Below are 22,932 nucleotides of genomic sequence, written 5' to 3'. Positions count from 1 at the left end.
GATGGGTAACAAAGTATCTGGAAGGGTAGGCTCTTGAAATAATGTAATAGTTTGTTTTTAAAGGGTCAGGAAAGATATTTTGGTAAAGACAAGGAAAAGTGTAATCAGCAGTAAGCAGACTTGGTCATGATAGGAATGGCAAGTGTCAGATCATGAAATCCCCTACACATAGAAGCTGGGGAAGTGACTTCCATAATGTACTTTAGGTAGTTGATTTGCCTGCGTCTGCCTTATCATCTTCATGATGAAGTGATGAATAGCTTGCGGTGACATTTATTAACTTACTGTTTGAAACTGAAGTTCCTGAGTTGGGGCTGTCTTCAATTTTCTCTTTTTTTATTCAACTTTAAAAGATTGTTCTGTTTATATTCTATAATCTGGATAGCTGAGCAGTGACTGTAAGAGAAGGCTTATATTTGGTGTGTCTCATGTTTTGTGGTTTGTTCCCCCCTGCCCACCCCCCGCCCCTCCAAGAATTGGCTAAAAAATGTTTGTGTAGGTTTGGTAGGCTTATTTGGTTTTGCTGTCTCCACTTCTTCCCTCTAAGAGGATGACACTGGATTTGTTAATGTTTATACACTTTATTGTAATACAGAGAATTGATAGTAGCTGGTTTTTAGGTTGGAGGAGACTGCTTCAGAAATAAGAGTGTTTATAAAATTACCTGGTTTGTTCCAAGTTTTGCATAAATGTATTTATATTTTGCAGTTCAAGTTTGCCTGCAGAGTGGGGGGCAGTTTCATATGGCCAAGGTCAGCCCCTGGTGGGTAATTATAAGGAAAATGGTGTACAAAAGGCAGCCCTTGAGTGAGGTAGTCTCATATTTTTTTGTTCAATCACTGTATTGCCATATGTTGAACTAGATAGAGCTGCTTTATGATCTTCTGTAATGTCATTTGGTACAAGAGTTTCAGCAATGCTGTGAAATGTTACTTTTATGATTAAATCCGTTTGTATTATAAGACCACTCTGTGCTCTCCAGCAGAAACTACGGGAGAACAAGACTTGATTTTGTCTAGCCTATGCACGAGGTGAGGTGTGTGTGAGACTGCTATTCCATATGACAAAAAGTGGGCACTTAGCAAGAGTGGAGAGACTGTACCTTGCTGATAATAGCTTAAGTATTACTAAATGTTGAGAATTTGCACAAACAACAGAGCACTTTCTCTGTGTTTGAAATTATTGACCATTGAAGGCTGCTTGACAACGATTCAGTATTTTCAGGAGTGTTTCACTAATTTTGAGTACAGTTTATAAGCTCTTTGGTGTTGTATGTGCTTTAATCTGGCCCTGTAAGTTCCTGATTTCAATCTATTTTTAAAGATTCTTCCCTTCTTATTAGAACCAGAGGCCAAAACTGCACAGGTATCAAGTCTGTCTTTCCAGTTCAAGCACAGCAGAACAGTTGTGATGTTCACAACATTGTGTATGCAAAAGCAGGCTGTCTGGTTTGTGACTGCTGTCATTTCAGAGAGAGAAAACCGGGGAAGGATCTCAAAAATGGTAGCCTGAAGTGCCTGGGTGAGTCTGTAGGCTCACCCTCACATCCTTTCTTAAACAGCGCTTTTCCTCTAACAGTCATCAGTTTTGTGCCAGAGTGATGCTGTAGGTTGGACAATGTCATTCACAGCCCTACTCTATTTATAGGGTATTCCAGCAACCCCTCCTGTAGCTTCTGTTTCCTGATTTAAAAGAACTTTCATGCTACGTCGTCTCCTTTTATTTTCCACTGGCAGAAAAAGGGAGGAGTTGCCTTGCTCCTTGAAATGCAACAGAGCATTTCTCTTTCTCTTTCCAGGCCATAGCTCTTGTCTCTTGGATTTAGGAGATGGCTCTGGCAAGGGGGAGGGCTGTGGGTGAGGCACCTGCTGCTGGCGGTCACTTCTGCTTAGTAGCTTCTGTTGCCTTGGCATCAGAGAAAAGGGGAGATGGCTAGTGAAAACTAGTAGGAGATAAAGAAAAAGTGGGTCTAGAAAGCACAACTCAATGGGCAATAGAGTTAGAGGTGAGGGTTAGGGTGGAAATGTACTGCATGAATGCAGCACCTCACCTTGTCTGAGCCCTGACAGCAATACACTGTCTGGAAGTGTTGGCAATGCTGCTATGCATAGGTGACCTGATCCAGCTCACGTACCAAAGTCAAGACTTGTAATTTAGGAGTTGAAAAGCTTTTTTGATACAGGCCAGATGGACTTCTGTGTTGCAGTTTCTTGAAGTTACCTGACATGAGAAATACTGCATTAGAGTAACTTCATGTTAATTTAAAGTTATCGTCGTCATTAGCCCTTCCTCTGTGTTTTTTCCCCTTTGCTTTCCCCTTTCCCTTTCTTTTTCTCAACAATGTAGACGTAGTTTTCATGTTATCTTTTCCTGTCACTATGTTTGTGTGGTACAGTGTTTATTTTTCAAACCCAAAGGAGGATTTAATAACATTCAGCTGATCACAGAACAGCTTTGCTTTAAAAGCTCATTAGCTGGGGCCTGTCTCCTGGTTGTTGCTTTCAGTGACATGCTTGTCACACTGACAGAAAATCATATATAAATATCTGTGTGTGTTTATTGTGTCTCACTAATTCTCCTGGTGGGAGGCAACACTGATTAAAGTGCTTGAGTAAAGTTTTGCCTGCACCAGTGAATGCTTATTTTCTAGTTTGTTCTATAAATGGAACAAATGATCCTCAGCTGAGCAGGCTGTCAGTGCTTGGACACCGGACATTGCAAGTTTGACATAATTGTCATTGTTGGCCAAAACCAGCAAGAGAGTGCAGGTTCCAGACACTCCATGAGCTCCTATTAGTTTTGTGAAAATTGGTATCTGGAAAGAGGGTAGAGTGTGGAGGAGAAGTTGGTTTATCTTACAAGATGCTACATGAGGACAGGCTGGCTGACAGTTGAGCATGTGCCTGGCTCTGGATCGCTGCCTGGTGCCTGCTGAATATCTCCATTAGGCAAGGGGAGAATGTTGAGGGGGACTGCAGGTCCCATGAAAGAGAGATGTGAGCTGGAGCTTGAGTGGCTGTGGTAGGGATGGCAATTACTGTGGTGTGTTTTGCTGCTCACAAAACATGTTTTTCTTATAATCTAAGCTTGTGGAGTAAAGCTATGAACAGTGTTGTTCGTTCAGTTATTCAGAAATTCATCCAGGCCTGCTTTAGAATAATGAGATTAGTCTGAAATTCATGGAGTTAAAAGTAGTAGAAATTGGGTTCTTTCAAGCTGCTCTTTTGTTAAATTTCTTTTTTCAGATGCCCCAAGTCATATTATTTAAGTTTACTCTGCAAGCACAAAGCATAGAAGCTTACTGAAATTTCTAATCTAGTTAGGCATCTTTGGGAACTGGGGTTTTAAGCAGAACACCAAAGGTGGGAAAAACTTGTGATAAAACCACAGGAGAGCTGGCAGTGTTTGGCAAGAAAATAAAAATAATAGGATGGAAATTAGCATGCCTTGCATATGTAGCTGTGGAGGCAGGTAGGGAATCTCTTTCCTGATGGCTGTGCAGGCTGGATTGTATCAGCAGCTTGCCTGTTCCTCAGCTTTACATCTTTCCAACTCCTCTGTCTCTCCCTTGATCCTTCCTCTCCTTGTCCCTGCTGCCTTAGCAGTTATTGTCACCTGCAAGTAATCTGTAGACCTCTGCTTTGTGAGGATTGAGGGATCAGAGTCAGAGTGAGTCCACTGGAGGTATCTGTGGTGCTGCAGGCTCCCGTTGAAGTCCAGCTGAGTGCAGGAGCACTCCTGAAGCAGCAAGCATGTGTGAGGGGGTTGTTGGATATGAGCCTGGCATCTGGAGTACACACTGCTTACAGTACCCAGAAGCAGAGTTATTGCCTTGATGTGACTGAATTGGGATTGTTTCACCATCTTGGTCTTTCTCACTTTAGTATAGCAAATTTATGTTTAAAGTTGCGTAGGTTACCTTAGGGTACCTGAGAACCTGTGGCACAAGTCCTACTAACCTTGTTATAGCAACAATTTATTATAATAGGCAGTCTTAATCTGAAGTTCTGAGTACTGGAAAGAGTATAACAGTGCAATGAGTAATGCTTTAGAATTAAAAAAAAGAAAAAAAAGCTGAGTTAATTGGTTTTAGATAACAGTAAATAGATTGTACATTCTTTCCTGATAAAACTTCCAGAGACTTCTAATAACACCCCTTCTCCTCAGCAGTCTCTTGTGCATCAGCATCCCTCCCTCATTTGTCTTACAGCATTACAAAATGGATTACAAGCTTGGAAAAAAGCATACTTAGAACAGAAATGCTCACGCATCATTAGCTGTTAAGATTTAAATACAGACCATACATCAGTCTAAACTGATACTCAAAGGTAGACAAGTTCTTAGTCTGTTTAACTGCTGTTTTTTTCATTATCCTTTTGTGCTGTGTTTGTGTTGTGGGGTTTTTGACAGTAGAGGAGGGGGCTACAGTGGTGGCCCCCTGTGAGAAGCTTCTTGAAGCTCCCCCAGCTCCAAGCTGGACCCACCTCTGGCCAAGGCTGGGCCAATTAGTGATGGTGGCTGTGCGTCTGCAATAATGAACTTAAGAAAGGGAACCTGAGAGGAGGAGTTGTGAGGGAGATGCTTCTGCAAACACTGAGATCAGTGGAAGAAAGGAAGAGGAGGAGGGGGGAGGTGTGCTGGAGCAGAGACTGCCCTTAAGCCCATGGTGAGGCAGGCTGTGCCCCTGCACCCATGGAGGTCACCAAGGGAGCATGGTGGAGGGTCCCAAGCCAGAGCAGAAGGCCGGGACTCTGAGGGCAGCCTGTGCTGGAGCAGTGTGTTGCTGGGAGACCTGCTGCCCATGGGAAGGACTCACATGGGACGTTTGTGGAGGACTGTCCCCGTTGGAGAGACCCCACACTGGAGCAGGGGAAGACCATGAGGAGTCCTCCCCCTGAGGAGGAAGGAACAGCAGAATCAATGGGTGATGAACTGTCTACAACCCCATTCCCTGCCCCCCTGCTTTGGGGGGTGAGGAGGTAGAGAAATTCGGAGCAAAGCTGAGCCTGTGAAGAAGGGAGGGGAGAGGGGAGGTGTTCTTCAGATGTCGTTGTATTTCTCACCGTCTTATTCTGGTAAATTAAGTGGCGGTGGTGTTCAAATTAAATTGATGTTCTTTTTCTTTCCCTAATGAGTCTGTCTTTTGCCCGTGACCATAATGGGTCATTTACCCCTCTCTGTCCTTGTCTCGGTGCCCAAGCCTTTTGTTTTATTTTCTTCTCCCCATGCCTGAGGGGAAAGGAGTGAGTGAGCAACTGTGTGGTACTCAGTTGCCTATTGGTTTTAAGCCACGACATTTTGCTAGGTGTAGGCACCCCAGCATGTTAATTCTGAAGAATTTAAAAGTTTTAGTAGCATTTAATCTGTATTATAAATAATCGTTTTCACTTTTTTTTTTCTTAAATAAAACTGTCTTTTTACTCTATTTAGATGTAAATATGGTTAAGCCTGTACTATGTGCTGTACTCATGTATTCTTTAAATAAAAGCATTCCTTCATCTGGATGAAAACAACATAAAGCTCATCTTGCTGCAGAAGCTTACAGCCTTCATTTTTTGCAAGGCTCTGAGTGTCCTGACCTGTGCTATGTACTTAAAAAAACCACCCAGATTTTAGGACCTTGTGAGGAACAGCTTTATTTCAGTGGGAAAAAAAAGCGCCTGTCAGTGGTCTGAGTTTCCTTACTGTCATTCTTAATGATGTCCTTTCACAGTGTACTGTAGAGTCATAGGTTTAAGAGCACATACTTTCTGGAGTCAGTGACATGTTACTTCTACCTACATGTGCTAGGTCCTGTGGGAGTAGAGTCAGCACTTTCCTAATGGCTTTAAGACAACTGTTTCTTTTCTTCCTTTAGGCTCACAGCTGGCAGCCTGGCATCAAGAACCCATACCGTGGGGTGGTGGTATGGCCTGTTCCTGAAAATGTTGAAATTACTGTGACACTCTTTAAGGTATGTTTTTTAAAGCATAATCTTTCATATTTCATAAACAGCATATGAAAAATTCTGTTTGGAAATGTCAGATTATAATCATAAGGCTGATTAAGTCGTTAACTGCACAACCTTAAGTCTCCATCTTAAATCCAGGAGAAGTATGGTTTGTTCCCTGCCTATGCTTACTTTTGTAGTTTAGTTAACACACTGAAATATCTCATTGAGCTGATTATGGCGAGTCATTGGCATAGAATTTAGTACATGTGTAACTGCGCACGTAGTATGTGTGTAAGGGCTTGGCATGGGTTATAGTCTGGTAGGTTTTCTTTAAATACTGTATGCCAGAAGTTGTCAAAACACAGCCGCTTCTAGACTTCCTTGTTCAGTTGCAGTGCAATGACCCTATTTCTTATGCTATTGACTAGGAAACAGAATCCAGCTCTTAATTTCAAAGTATTTAGTATGCCACACAAACATCACAGTACTTACATGATTGCAATCATAGGCGTGGATGTGGAGTATATGAGTAGTACAGAGAACGACAAGACTTTGGGGGACTTTTTTTTTTAGGAACTGCAATTGTTCCATTAAAAAAGCTTATTTGTGTGTCTGTGAGGCAGGAGGAGAAATTGATAGTTACACTAAAAAATATTTCCCAAATATCATTGGGCAAAGCCCTTTCTGCATAAAGATAAACAGTACAGCTTTGTATATGTGACAGCGTAGGAGGTTGCCTGGGAGGCTGAAGATTTCTGGGATTTTCATTCCATTAGTTCTTTCTTGTTCTTTACTCTGGTGTCTCCAGCCACACTCTGGTTGTTCTTATTTATAATAGCTCCCTTACACTTTAGGGCAACAGTAACATACTTTCTTCTAATTAGTAGTATTTATATTTCTTTGTCTTGGGGACTTCCCTGAATAACTGCTTAGAAGTGGCTTCTGGTTAGTCTTAGAATGTGAATTTATTACTTGCTTCATTAAGCCTAGAAAGGGGGATTCTCTCCTCCTGTTTTTTTTTGTCCTTGGGATCACTAATGAACACTGGTTGCCGGTGATGCTAACTATCATAAATTTGTCTCTTCTTAGCAGACACACAGTCTTCAACTGAGGTTCAAAAGTTCACTAGCAAAAATTGTTTGCCTTTGCATGCTTCAAGCGCCTCTACTTGGATTAAGAAATTTTCACTAGCAAAAATTGTTTGCCTTTGCATGCTTCAAGCGCCTCTACTTGGATTAAGAAGTTTAGCCACCATTATGTGACTATGGTGCATGTCTGTATAATCTGAATATGATTATGTAACGCAGAAAATGTTATTTAATATTTTTAACATTTAAAGTGAAGCAGAAATGTACACAATTCTTGATTGTGTATGTGATAACATGTTACGTGAAGAATGAGAAATTAAGTTTCTTTCAGGTGCTGTGGCTTTCGAGTATAAGTGTTTCCCAGCCTCCTCCTGCCATCCCACACTACCCTTTTATTCCTACCTGCACAGCTTTGGGGCTGTGTTATGTAGCACAGCACAACAACCTTGTAGTTGCACCACTGAAGCTGAGGACTGGGACCATATAGAAGGGTCTCTGGAGCTGGTGTTGGGTAGTAATTTTACCAAGATTAATTTTACCCAGCACTGTGACTGTATGCAGATCTGTTCACTGAACTTCCTCCTCCTCTCCTAAAAATAAGCCTGCCTATCGCAAGGATTGGTCTGGGAGTAGAGGGAGGAGCATGAGTAACATTAATAATTAGCCTGTGCCTTCTGGGAATGGTACACACTGATCTCTCGGGGAACGAGCACCAGCTTTTAGAATCAAAATATTGAGATCACGCAAAGAAGCATCATATTGTCAGGCAGCTCTTAATGTAAATCTGCTCTAATTGATCCTCTGGCTCCTTCAACATGAGTTGCCTGTAAGTGGCCAAACCCACTTGTTTCTCTATAAGGGTATGCAGGTGTGTCACAGAGCAGCACTTCTTGAGCAAGCTGGGTAATGTACTGGGAGTGCTGTATCTGTGTGAGACCAGCAGCCTACCTAGATGAATGAGCTGTGAGTGATACGTGATTGCAGGCAGAAGATGGTGTTAGCACAGTTCAGACTGTGCCCAGTCCTCTGATGGCTCTGTTGGCTCAGGGCTACACCAGCACTTCAGCTGTAGCGTGGAATATGTCCTAACAGCCAGAGAGCTGGCATTTCGGAGCTAATATGTTCTGGGCAAAGATGGTCAAAAAGAACTGGCTATTTTTTTTGCACAGCTGATGCATTGTCTGGTCAGTGCTAGAGTAGTGGGAAGGGAAGTACGTAATACCACACTGCAGCAGCCTTTTTGGCAGCTGACTTACAAGTCAGGTATTTATATTGTTCCTTCCTCTGGAAGGAGGAAGGTGAAAACACTGAAAGCAGTAAAGCTCAGGAGAAGAGGTGGCTTATCTTGTGGTTCTGTAAAAGTTCATTTAGGAGCCACTCTTCTGCGAAGGAAAGTGACTGCTGAACGTTTGGCAGTTTGCAGTAAGTACACTTTGCGTGGCTGTGTTTAACAAACAATAATTGTCCTCTTTCTTTAGAACCCAAGAAGCTAAGGGAAGCTGCTGGCTTCACATCCATGCTAGCAGAGCCCACTGATGGGAGCAGGGTGCTCTGACAGAGCTTTGCAGCAATCACAGATAACAAATTAGTGCAGTGGTGCTGTTTGAAATACAAGTGCAGGGAAGGGCAAGAGTAGACTCCGGAATAGACAGCTACATGTTTTGGGAAATGATTCACATAGTAGTGGCTGTGCATTCATAAGTGGCTGTTGAAATGTGTTGCTGGTAGGATTAGGAGATAAGTTGAGGTTTCAAGTGCTGATGAGAATGTTAAGAATACCCTCTCTAGTAGTCACCCATGGACACTTGAGAGCTGGCTAGCAAAGTGCCTGTGATCAGTCAACAGACAAGATATTTTGCATTATCTGCAAATCCCTATTTTGGGTGTTAACTGGTTTCCAACAATATATTTGTAATTCTTAGGCAAGCAGAGCTAAGTATTGAAGGGACTATAACCTTTCTTTAGAAAACTTCCCTTTCAAATAAATAAAACCTCTTGTTTCATCTCAGTTCTGGGTTGCTAGTAAAACTTATATAAGTAATATTACTATAAGTAATATCAGTATAATGCTCTGGAGTCACACAGGGAGGGGCATCAAATGGATATATTGATCCAGCCTCCCTTGACTAGCTCTAGCTCCTGCCCATCCGGCTGACTGAACTGCTAACATAAAAAGTTCCATCTGGTCTGAAAGTTTAACTTCTTCCTTTGCTATACTCTACATCGGTGTTTGGTTATGCCTTGGGTTTTTCAGCCAAAATGGGGAGAAAGAAACTGCGTGAAACAATAAACCTATTATGCATTTTAAATACCTGATTTGTTGTGCTTTCATGGAAAGATCTACAATTGCCAGAAAATCTAGCTGAATTCACATTATTCATTGATTCCATGGTTGCACTCTAGAAGTAAATTTTTAGAGTCCCTGCATTAGCAAGGTTTAGCCATCATATATGAAAGCTTGTATACTTTTTCATGGCTTTATGTACACATACATGTATCAACTGAGAGAGATTTTTAAATGAGAAATTTTAACTGCCAAGCAAGCCCAGTGCTTCTGGCAAAGCAAAGTGAGTATCAGTTCTACTGTACTGCAAACATCATTATTTTCTACCTTAAACGCAAAGTGAACTTCCCAAGCAAAAATGTTCTTCTGGTGTAAGCATGGACTTTGCTCCACTGGATTACAAAACCCACTTGTTTTGTGGATAACATACATGGTTTATCACACCAGTGTACTATTGCAACAACAGGGAAGATTACCAGCTCTTCATTCAAAAGTTTGGAAAAGACATTTTTAAAGGCATAGCTTTCTAAACACACAAAAAAATCCTTATGAGTAAAATAAGAAGAAAAGATATGATAAAAGGAGACTGGTATTGTTAAAAGTATTCTCATCCTCATACAGTTCTCTGAATAAATCCTGTATCTTCTTTCTTGAAAGCCTGAGTCAATCGCATGCTTTGATGATAGCGCAGTACCTAGCAATGAACTAGCAGGAACACTGCAGCAGAACCAGTACATAGTCTTGGGGAAGGGGGGAAAAAAATACCCCCCCAAACCTTCGCCTAAAGCCATTTCCCAGAAGCAAAGGACAAGCCCAGGTTCAGAACATACTTGTTTCACTTTAGGAGAGACTAGTGGCTTGACTGGACACTGTGGAAGATATTCCGTAGCAGGAAAAAAAGTGCCCTGTATACAAGAAAGATGATGTGTGTCAGATACAAAAATCGTATGCTTGGGGAAATGAACATATTTGCACATGAAATAAAATATCCAGGGTTAGTGTGGGGACTAATTGTAAAAAATCTATTTTAAAAACAAATACATGTCAATCCTAGCCCAGAGACTTTACATGGTGTAAAGTGTGAGCTGTCGTGAGCTTGGTGTGGTGATGCACAGGGACAGTTCTGTCTGCTCAGAACTCCCTGCTTTCTGGATGCTCAGCAAAAGCTGACCAGTGCTGTGTGACTTTCTAGACTAATCAGACCTTTGTAAGCAGCACTGAAAGTGCAATTTGACATGAATTGGGTCAAATTTTGAGTCTTCTGCAGCTTCAAACAGCTAAGTACAAAAGCTGAGGACAGATGCTGGAGAGCCAGAGCATCTGCTATAGGTCAGTGGTAGAGAAAGACCACAAACCCTGTCATCATTTGATCTGATTCAATATGACAGTCCTTAAGTAGTTATTCCCCAAGAAGAAAGACTGAAGATTAAGGCTGGTATGAAGTGATCTAATTGAAAGACAAGCTTCAAAAGCCGGGAAAGCTTAGGGAGGAGGCATGGGGAAGGAAGGGAGGAAGAGTCTAACAGTGAAGATTTTTCCCCACCCGCTCTGGCTGCTGATTAGGAGAAGGAGCAGTCCCTTGTTTGCTGATATGTCACTCCTGTTACAAGAGATACAAAAGTAACTGCAGAGAACCTAAACTTCTTTGAGAAGGGTTATCTTTCTTCAGTTTTCTGAAACCACCTTATACACTGCAGAAATGGTCTAGTCCTTGACAAAGCTCCTTGCAGAATGGGCTGATGATGGACTGATCAACAGAGAACGGAAAAATGTGACATCGTTACACCTGCCTTGCCTGAGCCCAGAAGAGTTGTCTGGTTTGGGGTAGTTGGTATGTAGATGGGCAGAATGGGGTTGCAGAGAAAGGTCTGTAGAACTGAGCTTGTTGAGGGCCAGCTTATCTCTAAGAAGTAGTTAACAGTCACTGGGAAAATGTGAAATGGGCTGCATTTTCGCTGGTGGACAAAAGCACTCTATTGACCTTTAGAGGAGAGTTGAAAAAATTATTATCTGAGGGTCTCACTGAAAGAACTGTAAGATTATGTCCTGTCCTTTGCGCAGTTCCCTACTATTGGCTTCTCACCTGAGTGTTACTTGTGAACATTGAAGTCAGTAGAAAAAAAAGAAGGAAAAAAAAGAAGGGGGGGGGGAAGAAGGCTCTAAAACTTAGTTTGAAGCTGCTGAAAAGAAATGTCACACTGAGAGGCAAAGGCATATGGAAAGAGAAACGGGAAAATGGGGTCTGTCTCTTGATACTAAGAGTGATGACTTTTTTTACAGAATAAAATGAGAAGGAATAACAAACCATTCAATCTATTTGCCCAAATACAGTTTTCAGTTCAAGGTAAAACAGTAACGAGTGTTGGATAGAGTGTAGTTCTGCATCTGTGGTATGTTGGTAAAAAATGAAATGGCTCTTGCCAGCTCCCTTTGTGTTACAGTGAGGTATGAGGTGGTTTCAGGCTGAGAAAAATACTGGTGACAGTTTGTTCCTTGAGCTTTTTAGGTAATTTTCATTATCATTTGCTTTCAGGAAGGAGGATGGGAATGAGGTCTGTTTATAACTCTTGTCTTTAGGTGTTTCCAGCTGCGCATTTTCAGTGATTACTTGTATCTGCTTGTAGGTGAGATGAGGTTTTGCATGCTGTGTAATCAGGGAAGACTTTCATACAGTGAAAATATAACTGTTATTTCTAGGCTTATTCTTTTTTGCGCTGGCATTTTTTTTTTTTCCTAAAGAGTAGTCAGCTGTATGTCATCAAAAAATAGTTAGCTAAATTCATCGCATGAGTTGTATGTGGGAAAGGAATGGAGAATATGGGTTAGCCAGTGAGGGAAGTATGAGTGGTTAGCATTTTTTTACTGGTATTTACACTCTTCAAAATAAGATGAAAGATTAGCCAGATTTATAGAAACATCACTTTTTATGGAGACCACACATGGAAATGTTAGTCCACAGAGTGAAATGGTGGTTGCAGTAGAAACTGTGTTGTAACTGTAATCATATGAGTATCTATTAATGCTGATCATGTAATGAAGTTGTAAATTAGCTAGAAATAGGACTACGTATGCTGGTCCCTGGGCTTCTAATAAACGCATTTTAGTGAGAAGGGTGAAGCCACTTATGTGTCTGTTGCAAGGAAATGTGTATAAGTTTATTTGGGGTTTTCTGTTTCTAGAGGCATTTTAAGATTAACAATAAATGTGGCCTTAAAAAAAAAATAATCTGGATTTATCTTTACATCTGAAATATCTGATGTATATGCAAGGTGTCTATATCTTAGCATATTTCACACTCTCCAAAATTTTGGTAAGGCTGTTCATTAGAGAAGTCCTTGAAACTTTTAATTTATTTATTTATTTATTTGTTCTGGGTAGTTGGTAGGGAGTTTGGGGGTAATACGCTTGCATTTATTTTTGAAAAGTGTTCACAATTTGCTTTCAAGTGCATGCTAACATGTGGAATATTAAGAAGTCTCTTTATTATACAGTATTATTTTGCTCTAGCAGATTATCAGAAAATAGCAGAGTGCCTGAGTGCCTGATTCTGTAGCCTTCAGAGGTGTGAATCGGTTTTATTGCCATTCATAGAAGAGCTTTGTTTTTCTTTATAGATTATTGCTTTGCATGAACGAAATAATGATTGTTTTGTTTGTTACCTGGGATAAAATACTGGGCCCTGACTTTGCAAGCAGTTTTAGCTAAACCTGCAAGCTTGCATTAATAGCTTTTGGGGGAGTTACAAAAAAAATTGAGCAGGATGAATAAGAGTTTAGTCACTTATGGTGGAGTAGCTTTTTGAAACAAAAAGTGATTAATGATCTCATTAAATCTCATTATGTCATTTTATGCTGTATCAAAAGAAGCAATTAGACAAAAAGGTAATTGCCCCAGGTTAACTCTTGAAAACTGTAAGTATTTAATAGCTGAATTACAGAGAACTATATCTTCAGAATTTATGTAGGATACAGCAAACTACCAAGTATCATGCACTTTATTTACATAATGCAGAATCCCACAAACCTGATTAATGTGATGGATATATAATTAAGTAAATATCAAAATAAATCATCATTTTTAATGTAAGTTTCTAGCAACATATTTTTTCACAGAAACTACATCCCATTGTTGGAGTAATGCATTTTAAAATGTGTATTGCATATGACAACTGTGGTTGTAGCTGTTAAATACATAGCTAATGATAGTGGCAATGGTATGATGTATGGTTGAATTTTCTCTGTATGTTGATGCCTAGTGAGACTACTCCTGCAAGGAGAGCCAGTGTTTTACAGGGGGTCTGCAGAGCAGTGAACCCACTTTGCTGGATTTTGTAGTAAGGATTGCACTGGTTGTGACAAGATGATATCCTCTTAGAAAATTTATTGTAGTTCATTCAAAGAGGAGGTTTATTTAACAGCACACTTCCCAAGCTTTTTGTGTGCTAGAAAAAGAAAAAAATAATTCTTTTTGCTAATTGTTTATGCTGGAAACGTGTTACAAAATCTTTTGTGTATTCGATGAGATGGTTAAAATAATAATTTGCAGTACTGTGATACAGTACCTCTACTCACTGCATGTCTAACTTCAAGGCAAAACTAAGTAAAACAAGGATGGTTAAGGCAAAGACTAGGATAAGGTGAGTTGAAAAGATTGAATGTGAGCCTTGTAGCATTCTGTAAAGGAAGGAAAGATGGTACTAAGAGATAAGCAAAGTAGAAGCAAAATATCTTGATCTATTTTGTTAATTTACAGCAGCAAGATGGAATCGGTGCAGTGCTTGATGTAGTATCATGAACAGGCTCTAAATAATAGTGAGAAAACTCTGCAGGAGCTGAGAGGTCTCATATATGATGAAGGGAAATGCTGATTATGGGGAAGTGACATTTATCTACAAGTCTCTATAGCATGCAGTAATTGAGTAATTTCCTATAACTAGAAATAATAGGATAAAATTGAGGTATAATGAAATGGGGCTTCATGTCAGAAGAAAGCCTAAAGCCACATTCTCTTAATGTGAGAAGCTGTTTTGCAAGAGGAGTAGAATTAATTTTGTTACAGTTGGTCAGAACTAGGATTGGATGATAAATTAGTGATTTTTCTTTTTTAATAGCATTTTTTAAAAGTAGGATATTTGATAGAGGCATGAAGGAGATGACTACTTAATATCTCCATTGTTATCTTAATTTCAGACAACCACAATACAGACTGTACCACAGGGTTGAAAGCTCATTAAATTAGAAACAAATGCCCAGTATATGAACTGGGTTATTTATCTTCCTGTTGGTGACAATGTTTTTTGACCCTTGCCTGTGATGTAATAGAAATGTTGTGAAGTAAGTAATCGAACAAATTTGCAGTGAAATGAGGTAATGTGGAGAAACAATGACTTTGGGTCTCCGCTCATGCTGATAGAGTTTGGACACAAGGAGGCTGGGTTGATGGTTTTTTGATGCCTGCTGTAGGTGTATGTCTTCTCACACCATGTGGGAGCAGTGGCTTCCTCTGCTGTTCTCTGCAAGGTGTAGATTTGTTGTGCTTATTTGGGAGGTGGAACTGAAGAAGTAAACTGAGGTTTATCTGGTTTTCAGCCCTGGATGAAAGGAAATTGAATTACAGGCCTTTATCAGAATCAACCTCTTGTTTGGATCTGAAGGGGTCTATTAAATCTTCACCAGCACTTTTACACCGATTTGCTTGTTATCTTACTGACGTACATTGAAGCCTACATCCCAACTAAAATATTTCCCTCTGTCATCTTCAGTGGGTAAAAATATTTCTATGAATATATGAAAATCTTGGCTAAATTGCAATTTCTTGTACCTTGGATTGTTTTTTGACTTAAGTTCTCTGGTTTGTTTTTCTAGGATCCTCATGCTGAAGAGTTTGAAGACAAAGAATGGACGTTTGTCATAGAGAATGTAAGCTGGAATGTTGTTATGGGATTTTTTTATATGTGTAAGACTTAATAATTTAAAGGATTATAGGGTGTATAAATGCTAAAAAAAGCTTGAGTAAGATTTGAGCTGCTGAACTACAGTAAAGCCTTGTTCTGTAGTAATAAAGTCCTATTAAAATATGTATTGTTATGTTACAATTAAAATACAGGAGAGGGGAGTACTATACTACACTTAAATTCCTTCCCTGTAAGCATCAGTCTTCCTTGCATTATTTTGCTATGAGCAGCGGAGTAAACAAGTTAAGAGCTGGGTTATGACTCATTGTTTTACGGGTTATGACACATTATTTTTCTATGAGCAGGGGAGTGAACATGTCAGAGCTGGGTTATGACATCTGTACATCCCAAACAGCAGAGCACCCTGCGTGATTTTGAATGCTGCTCTTTAGTGAAGAGCACAGTTTCATCACTTGCATTTTATAGGTGAGGAAATTGAGGCAGGGTGGAGAGGTGGGACCAGCCTCAGTCACATAGCAAAGAGCAAGAGTGTCACGACATGTCCCCTTCTCCCTGGGATCCCAGTCTCATCATCTCTGCATGGCGGAGCCGTCTTGTGCACCCAGTGAAAACCCAAAAGGTGGCTTTTGGGTATCTGTGACTCCTCTGAGCCAGGAGTTCCCAGAACTTCCCAGAGAACTCTGCTCCTGAGGGCTGTACAGACAACACACTTTGCCAAACAGCAGGGCTTGATATTTCATAGGGCAAGTGCTTCATGAAGTCCTTTTTTCCTTTCCCTTCTCTGTATTAGGCTGCAGCTTCCCCTCTGGGCCTGCCTGGACTCAAAACTGGGGGAGCTGCTTTACTTGGAGTTTCCTTGAAGAGGAAGCTCTGTTTTGAAATACATTTAAAAGGACTGTGGTATCAAGACAGTGTGTTTGTCTCTCATTAATATAGTTTCATTATGGACTGTTCTTCAGTAGTATGATTTAATTTTTATTTATGTTGTTTTTAAACAAAAAAAATACTGCTTTCTGCTGAGTCTTAGTAGTGCTACACTGCACTGAAGTATGGGGAAGCAATGGAATTTGCTTGTTATCTTTTTTGCCTAAAAATATTGCTTTTTCTTTCTTGTCTATAACAGAAGTGATTTGAATGTCCAAAGCTAAGGTTTATTCAGATAGTTGGTGACTAAACATTTAAAAGGGTTGAAAGCAAAGTGCTTAATTTATACTTTTGTTTTTAAATGTCAAGTTTCTATTTTAATTTGAGACTTATGAACACAAAACACAGTTTAATTACTGTTTCCTGGCGTTGCCTTTTCTTTCTTGCTTAGTTTATTTTAAACAGGGAAGTCTCCATCACCGATTGTCACTGTACAAGTTACTCTGGATAAAACAATGTCAGTGTATTTCTCAGCCAAGCCCTCTGGGTATTGTTGGGTTTCCTGTGATGCTGCAGCAGATTTTTTTCAGAAGTTTGTAGTGGGCATGTAGACTTCATGTCCTGCTTTATAACACATTGCTTTTTTTCCACATATCATTGTATGATATATAGAGGTAGCAGTAGTACAGCCATTGTATGCTGTTCTTGTGCTTTGCCTCAAATCTTCTCTAAGCTGCAGTAATGCTTGCAGGGTGGGAGGTTGCTTCAGTTGCTGTGCCCCAAGCAGGCAACCTGTGCCCAAACATGAAAACAGTTCCAGTATATATCGGTGATGGAGCAGTCTTTTGTTATATGCAAACTTATTATTTTCAACCTTAATTATGCCATTAGTTCATCACATGAGAACTGCCAAATAGTCATTGGTAGGTAGATATTCATACTTCAATTACAGAATATATAAATATTATCCTCAGATTAATAAATCTGATCATTTTTCTGCAAAAATTGAGAGCTAAAGCAACTATAAAACTGGTTGGTTTTAATCCACTCTCGGTTTTTTTAAAAATGAAACACTACACAAAGCTGTAGATACTGTCAAAAAATATGATCTGCAAAGATACTTGAAAAATAAGGAGAAACTCTTTTCCAGGAGTAACAGCTCCGCTTAGTGGTGGATGAAAACATGTTCATCTGTTCGAGCAAGTCACAAATGATCCAACATCTGGCTGACACTTCAGAGCACAAACCAACTGCTTTGTTCAAAATCCGGGAGCCAGGAGATTTGATCTCCTTCCTCCCTACATTGTCGACATTGACACCTGTCAGGTTTAACATATGTTTTTCCTGGTTTTAAAGGAACATACTTGTCATTGAACCTGACAAGGATAGGTCACACATGTAGGAATATTTACAGTCCTTTGCAGGATTTTCCCTTTTGTTCAAGTATGTTTTCTGCCATCAGAGGCTACAGGGTTTCCCTTCCTCCTTGGTTAGCAGCACTCAGAATGCAAAATACTGAAACTTGAAAAGTTTATGGATGTTCTTTCATTATGAAGCGATCTGAATTCTGCTAAAAACATTTATTTTGAGCTTTTTAAATTATTAAAAGCAGTTTCCAAAGTAATTTTGTGATGCTTCAGTATGGCTGAGCAAGGACTAGCTAACAGAGATATTCAGCTGAAGTCTGAGGCCTCTGTTGGCAGACGATACCAAATTCAAAATAAGATTATTCTGGACTTTCAGATGAATTTTAAATAGCGGTGAGGGGAGCTGATTTGTGTAAGATGACCATGCTGTAAATGAAAATGAAGCAAGATACTTGATTCTTGAGGGTGTTTTTGTTGTTGTTCTTGGTTTTGAGAGGTTTTGTTTTGGGTTTTTTATGTATGTGTTGGGGTTTTTTTTGTTTTGTTTTTTAATCCTGCAAATACATGTACTTTTTGATACATGAAATTGTAGGATTTTTTTTCTAACTGTATTTCTAATGTCTTAGCCACTCTGTATTTGTATTCCAGTAAGTGAACCTTCATCATCTTCTGTAAGTCTAATCCATAAATAATTTGATCATAGTGTATTTTCTTAATATTTATATGTCGATATTAATTTTCTCTCACCCTCTTCTATGTCTTTATCTCCTTCACAGCTGCATTGTTTGTATATTTACTGCTAACTTTCTTATCTCTGATTTCATCTTTGTTTAACCAGACTCTGTGTATTTGGTTATCTGTTTTTAATTCATGAGGCAGTTCTTTGAATTGTTTTGTTTTCATTGCTCTTCTGAATAATCAGATTGGATCTTCAGATTGGCTGTTACAAGTTGGAGAAGAAGAAATTCATAGCTAAGAATAAGGCTTTTACCCACCTGTGGAGATGTAATAGGCTTTCAAACCCTTATGGGTTGGCGTTAGTTCATCTTATTCCATTTAGAGAACAAGGGCTAGTCACCTGCCACTTAAAAATACGTTCCACTTCCTTATTTTTCTCTCATATTACTCCTATAAGTAATTTGATCATGTGCTGTTTCCACACTTGGTTCCTTTCACTGTCTGAGCTCCAGTTTTCAGTGTTAATTTTTTCAGCATTAACTTCTAATTTCTCTTATGAATTGTTTTCTTGGGGTTTCTAGTGTACCAGTGCTCAAGAGAGAGCTTCCATGTGGTGACAGACTCCATAGATACCAGGAAGAAACTCTCACAAACAACACTGATGCCTCTATCACACTTTCTGTGGGGTTTTCATTCTCTCCTATTTAAAGAAAAGAACAGTGCATGTCTCTATATACGTCTTTGTCTTTTAGCAGTAAAATAGTATAAGCAAAGTGGCCTGTGCTGGGGTAATCGTTAACCATCCCCTCAGAGGTGCCAGAAGGAGAGCAGCTGGTGAGTTCTAGTCAACTTGGATTGAAGGCTGCATCACTAATAAGAGTTCAGCTAACCTGAAGTTTGGGCTTTGTTTCTTGATCTCTGCAGATTGTCTAGCTAATGGAAGAGAAAAGGGACAGGAGGCAAAAGCAGAGGTTTTAGTTGGTCTAAATATGTTGAAGCTTTCATTGGCTCTATGTACAAAAACTTTGTCTAAAATAAAGGTATCTGAAGTGATGTTAAAATGTCATTTTGCTTCCTAACATGCTCAAAGCTTGAAAAAGCACATAAGAACATCCAACAACATGAGGATGGACCATCATATTTGCCAGTTTGCTGACAACTTTGTAGACAGCTACCTCCTACATTCTTAAATGAAATAGAAAAATTCATAGGATGTTTTCAGAGGGCGAAAGATCTGGTCTATGCAACCTTTCCAGCTTCTTGTAGAAAATGTTTTTTGAGCCCAGATTTGTATCTCTAATAGCTAATAAATGGCATACTAATATATTCCAAGGTTCATAGTAGGCTTCTTCATCTCCCCTCCTGTGCCTTGTGTTGCACTTTTATGCAGGTTATTCAGAGGACCCAGGGTTGTGGTGAGCGAGCCCTTTCCCATCACATCAATGTTGTGAAGGCATTGGCAATCATCTCTGTATTCCTGATACTAATCATATTCCTCTTTTTATGTGGCAGGCCTATTAAAACATGGTGTTTGCTAACAACAGCAGAGGATATCCCAGACCTACTAATTTGGTAGATGAATGGAAGAAAATGCCCTGCCTGTTTTTGAGGCTTTGCTCATAGATTTGTCTAGACTGGGGCTGGAGGCAGTCTGGCCTGGCCTGTTAACTCAAGGCAGCATCATTCCAGGCAAACACTTGCCTAAACTGTTTTTAAAGACGTTTGAAGATGAGGTCCCTGCAGCATCTCCAGGCAGCCTGTTCTAGTGCTTCACTGTCCTCACTGTTGGGAATCGTTTCGCCCTAGATCTCTGTTGGTACAGTTTAAGGCAGCTATTTCTTGTCTCACCAATTACAGCTATGGAGAACAGATTCTGCTTTCTGTGTGGCTGGAGACTCCCTTCTTTCTTCTTGCCTCTGACTAATCAACCACAATAATGTGACAGTGGTTACACATGCGATTTCATTTCCCTTGATTGCTTTAGCAGATCATTAGCATCCTCTTTCTAAGGACTCATCTGTGTGAGTGAGAGTTCAGCCTCCTGCTTGGCTCGTGCAGCCCATTGCGTTCAGGGACTAGCAGTGCCCAGCTCTGCCTGCACACCGTCACCTGCGTGGTGAAGCATTGCTCTGAATTTCCAGGCTGTTCTTGTATTGAGAGCTTGGCAACTGAACTTGCTTCTGCATTTTTCCTTTCTAGAGAGTCTTCCAAAATGTTTTGATGACCGTTTTAGAGTACTGTTTTCTAATAGCGCCTTTTTGAATATCAAGGTGATGAATGGTGAAGAAAACCATGCAAACCTTTCAAGTTTGACAGTGATTTATGTCAGATGTACATCCTTCTGTGAGACACATCCATGCTTCCAGTAATTTTTTTGGTACCCTAAGGAATAAGCGGTATTCTAATTGGTTTCTCGAGGAAAATATGTCCAATGAAGCTGCTGAAATGTGAAAAAAAGGAGTTTAGAGTTTGCTGTTCCTAGCCTACAGCAAATAGTATAACAAGTTTAAGCTGAAAAATGAGATCTGACTTTTCCTTCTGTCTGTTGCTCTTGTGTAACTTCAGGAAACTTAACCCGAAAAGAATTCTGAACTGGCTCAAGTGTGAACAAAGCCTCAAAATGAAAAAAACATTAGAAAAAATTAGAGAACATTTGACAAAATCTAGTTTCATTTTACTGGTACAAGTGCATTGTTTTGTGGTTGTTTCATCCCACTCTTCACCCCGGTGTCCCCACCCTGAAATTCTGTATCGTGGTTGTTTATGATGATTTCTCATTTTGAATGCCCTAAAGTGTGTTATATCACTTACAGGTTTGGAGAGATTATGTCTCTCTTCTAAAATGCCCTTCTGTTATTTTTAGTCATGACAACACAAGTAAAGGTGGTAAATAACAGGAAGGAGAGGGCAGGTAACCTGGGAAGTAGAAATTAGTTTGTTTCTTAAAGGTGACTGATTTTAAATGTGATACAATAAAATGAGGTATTAGCAACAAGTTAAATTTTCATCAGATACAGCTATGAATATGTTGTTTTCCAAATGAAGCTTTTCAAAAACTCATCTGAATTTGAACATTAATTAGCCAAGAATTCTGGTAAAATTAGACTTTTATATTGGGTGTTTAAACCTTGTACTACAGCAGTGCTGTGACACTAGCTTTGCAAGAGCAAGCTTTGCTTTATGTCAGAATAAAAACCCAAGTCTAGATGTCAAATCTTCCCACCTGTTTCTGGAAATAAATGTTGGGAGGCAAATGCCAGTGTAGTAAATTGAAATTCTGAGTACTGTCAATGCTGTTTGCAGAAAGAACCTGGGGAAAAAGACTGGCATACAGAATAAGATGTTTCCTTATTTGATGATCAGTTGCTACACCAGAATTTATTACAAAATCTTGGCTATCTCTTCTAGTGCATCTTTGTAGCATGTGGAAGCTTGAGTTTAATTTGGCTGTTTGCTTTACTGAAGAAAAAGTAATCAAAAAAGCTCTATCGTTTGTTTTGTATTTTCTGCGTGAAATAAATTTTTGGCTTAAAATAAGAATTGACCAGGTTAGCCTTGTTCTGAATTAAATACATTTAGAACAGGAAGCTCATAGTTAGACATACTTTCCTGGTCCTTTAATTCCCCTGTCATATTCTACTGTATGTGATTATGTGAACTGTGACTGTCTGTCTGTGTAAATTAGGCTGGGTATTCTGGTTTAGATACAGCAAGGAATTAAATGTTACTTTGTCAGCCATCTCTCTCTTGCTCTGCTTTATACGTAATAGAGAATCGGAAGCTTGTTTTACTTTTAGTGTTTGCATACATGAAATATTTAGCTCTTTGTTCTAGTTGAGAAATCTCCAAGATGAGTTTTTTGGAGCAAAACTTGCAGAAATCACTGTCTTTATTGGCTGCTCTGGCTCTGAAGGAGACAGGGTTGGAAATCTTTCTAGGAGGCCTGATGCTGTGTTTTTTCAGTAACACCTTGTTTCTTGTGCACACCACGATGGCATTTCTGTGCAATGTTAATTAAAAGTAGAACACGATCACAGGCAGGGTCTTGGCTTTGATAAGTAGCAGGAGAGGTGCCTGCGCATGACGTGAATTACTCTGGTTTAGGGTAGATGTCCAGGAGTAGGTGAGTCTCCTGTCTCTGCACCAACCCTACGGGAGTTGCTTAACTTAACCCCCTTAGATTAGGCATCTTCTCTGAAAATTACAGAAGGTGGTGGAAGTGGATTGCACACTTAAGTTCTGCTGGAGAAATTTTACACCAAATGCTGTAGGACAAATAAATTGCCACTTTTACTTAGGGCAAGCGTTACATGAGCAAGGCACGAAAGATGGGGGGGTTTATGGGTGTTTTCTCCTCTGTATGACACCAGCAGTCTTGGTTTGAGGTAGGCATCGTGAGGGCAAGTGCTGCGTAAGATCTTCTGAACAGTTCTGTCAATTCATTTATATTTTGACCTGCAGCCACACCCATATCCCCAGGCAAAGCCTGCTAGTTGCTCCAGATATGTTCACTCATGCCATACTGCTGTTTTGTCTGCAATGGACATTTTACTTCTGACCAAAACGAGAGTGCACACAGATCACCAGAAATTAGGGCCATCGCTAATCCTTTTTATCATTAATATGAAATAAGCTATTAAACCGGAGCCGTGAGATTACAAAAATCTTATCTAAGTGAGAATTTTAGATGAATTGTTGAAAGAACTTTTAATTCCTAATTCACTTTTTACATTTTTAATACCGTATTTATCTAGAATCAGTAAAACAGAGTATGAAATATGAGTTCATCCAACTCTGCTGTGTTT

The 22,932-nt window shown here is 39.7% G+C and overlaps 1 protein-coding gene across 7 annotated transcripts in view; it reads left to right on the top strand.

Moving 5' to 3' along the window:
• Positions 1-22,932, top strand: part of EHBP1 (EH domain binding protein 1) — a 226,264-nt gene that overhangs the window by 39,547 nt on the left and 163,785 nt on the right. For all 7 annotated transcript variants that reach the window (XM_074925462.1, XM_074925197.1, XM_074925116.1 and 4 more), the window contains exons 4-5: positions 5,858-5,953; positions 15,169-15,222. In XM_074925462.1, coding sequence (XP_074781563.1) covers positions 5,858-5,953; positions 15,169-15,222 — 150 coding nt within the window. The remainder of the gene's footprint in view (positions 1-5,857; positions 5,954-15,168; positions 15,223-22,932) is intronic.

Source organism: Athene noctua, chromosome 1 (assembly GCF_965140245.1).
Source record: "Athene noctua chromosome 1, bAthNoc1.hap1.1, whole genome shotgun sequence".
Lineage (NCBI taxonomy): Eukaryota > Metazoa > Chordata > Aves > Strigiformes > Strigidae > Athene > Athene noctua.
Note: the sequence above shows the minus strand (reverse complement) of the source record. Positions and strands in the feature narration are given on the sequence as shown.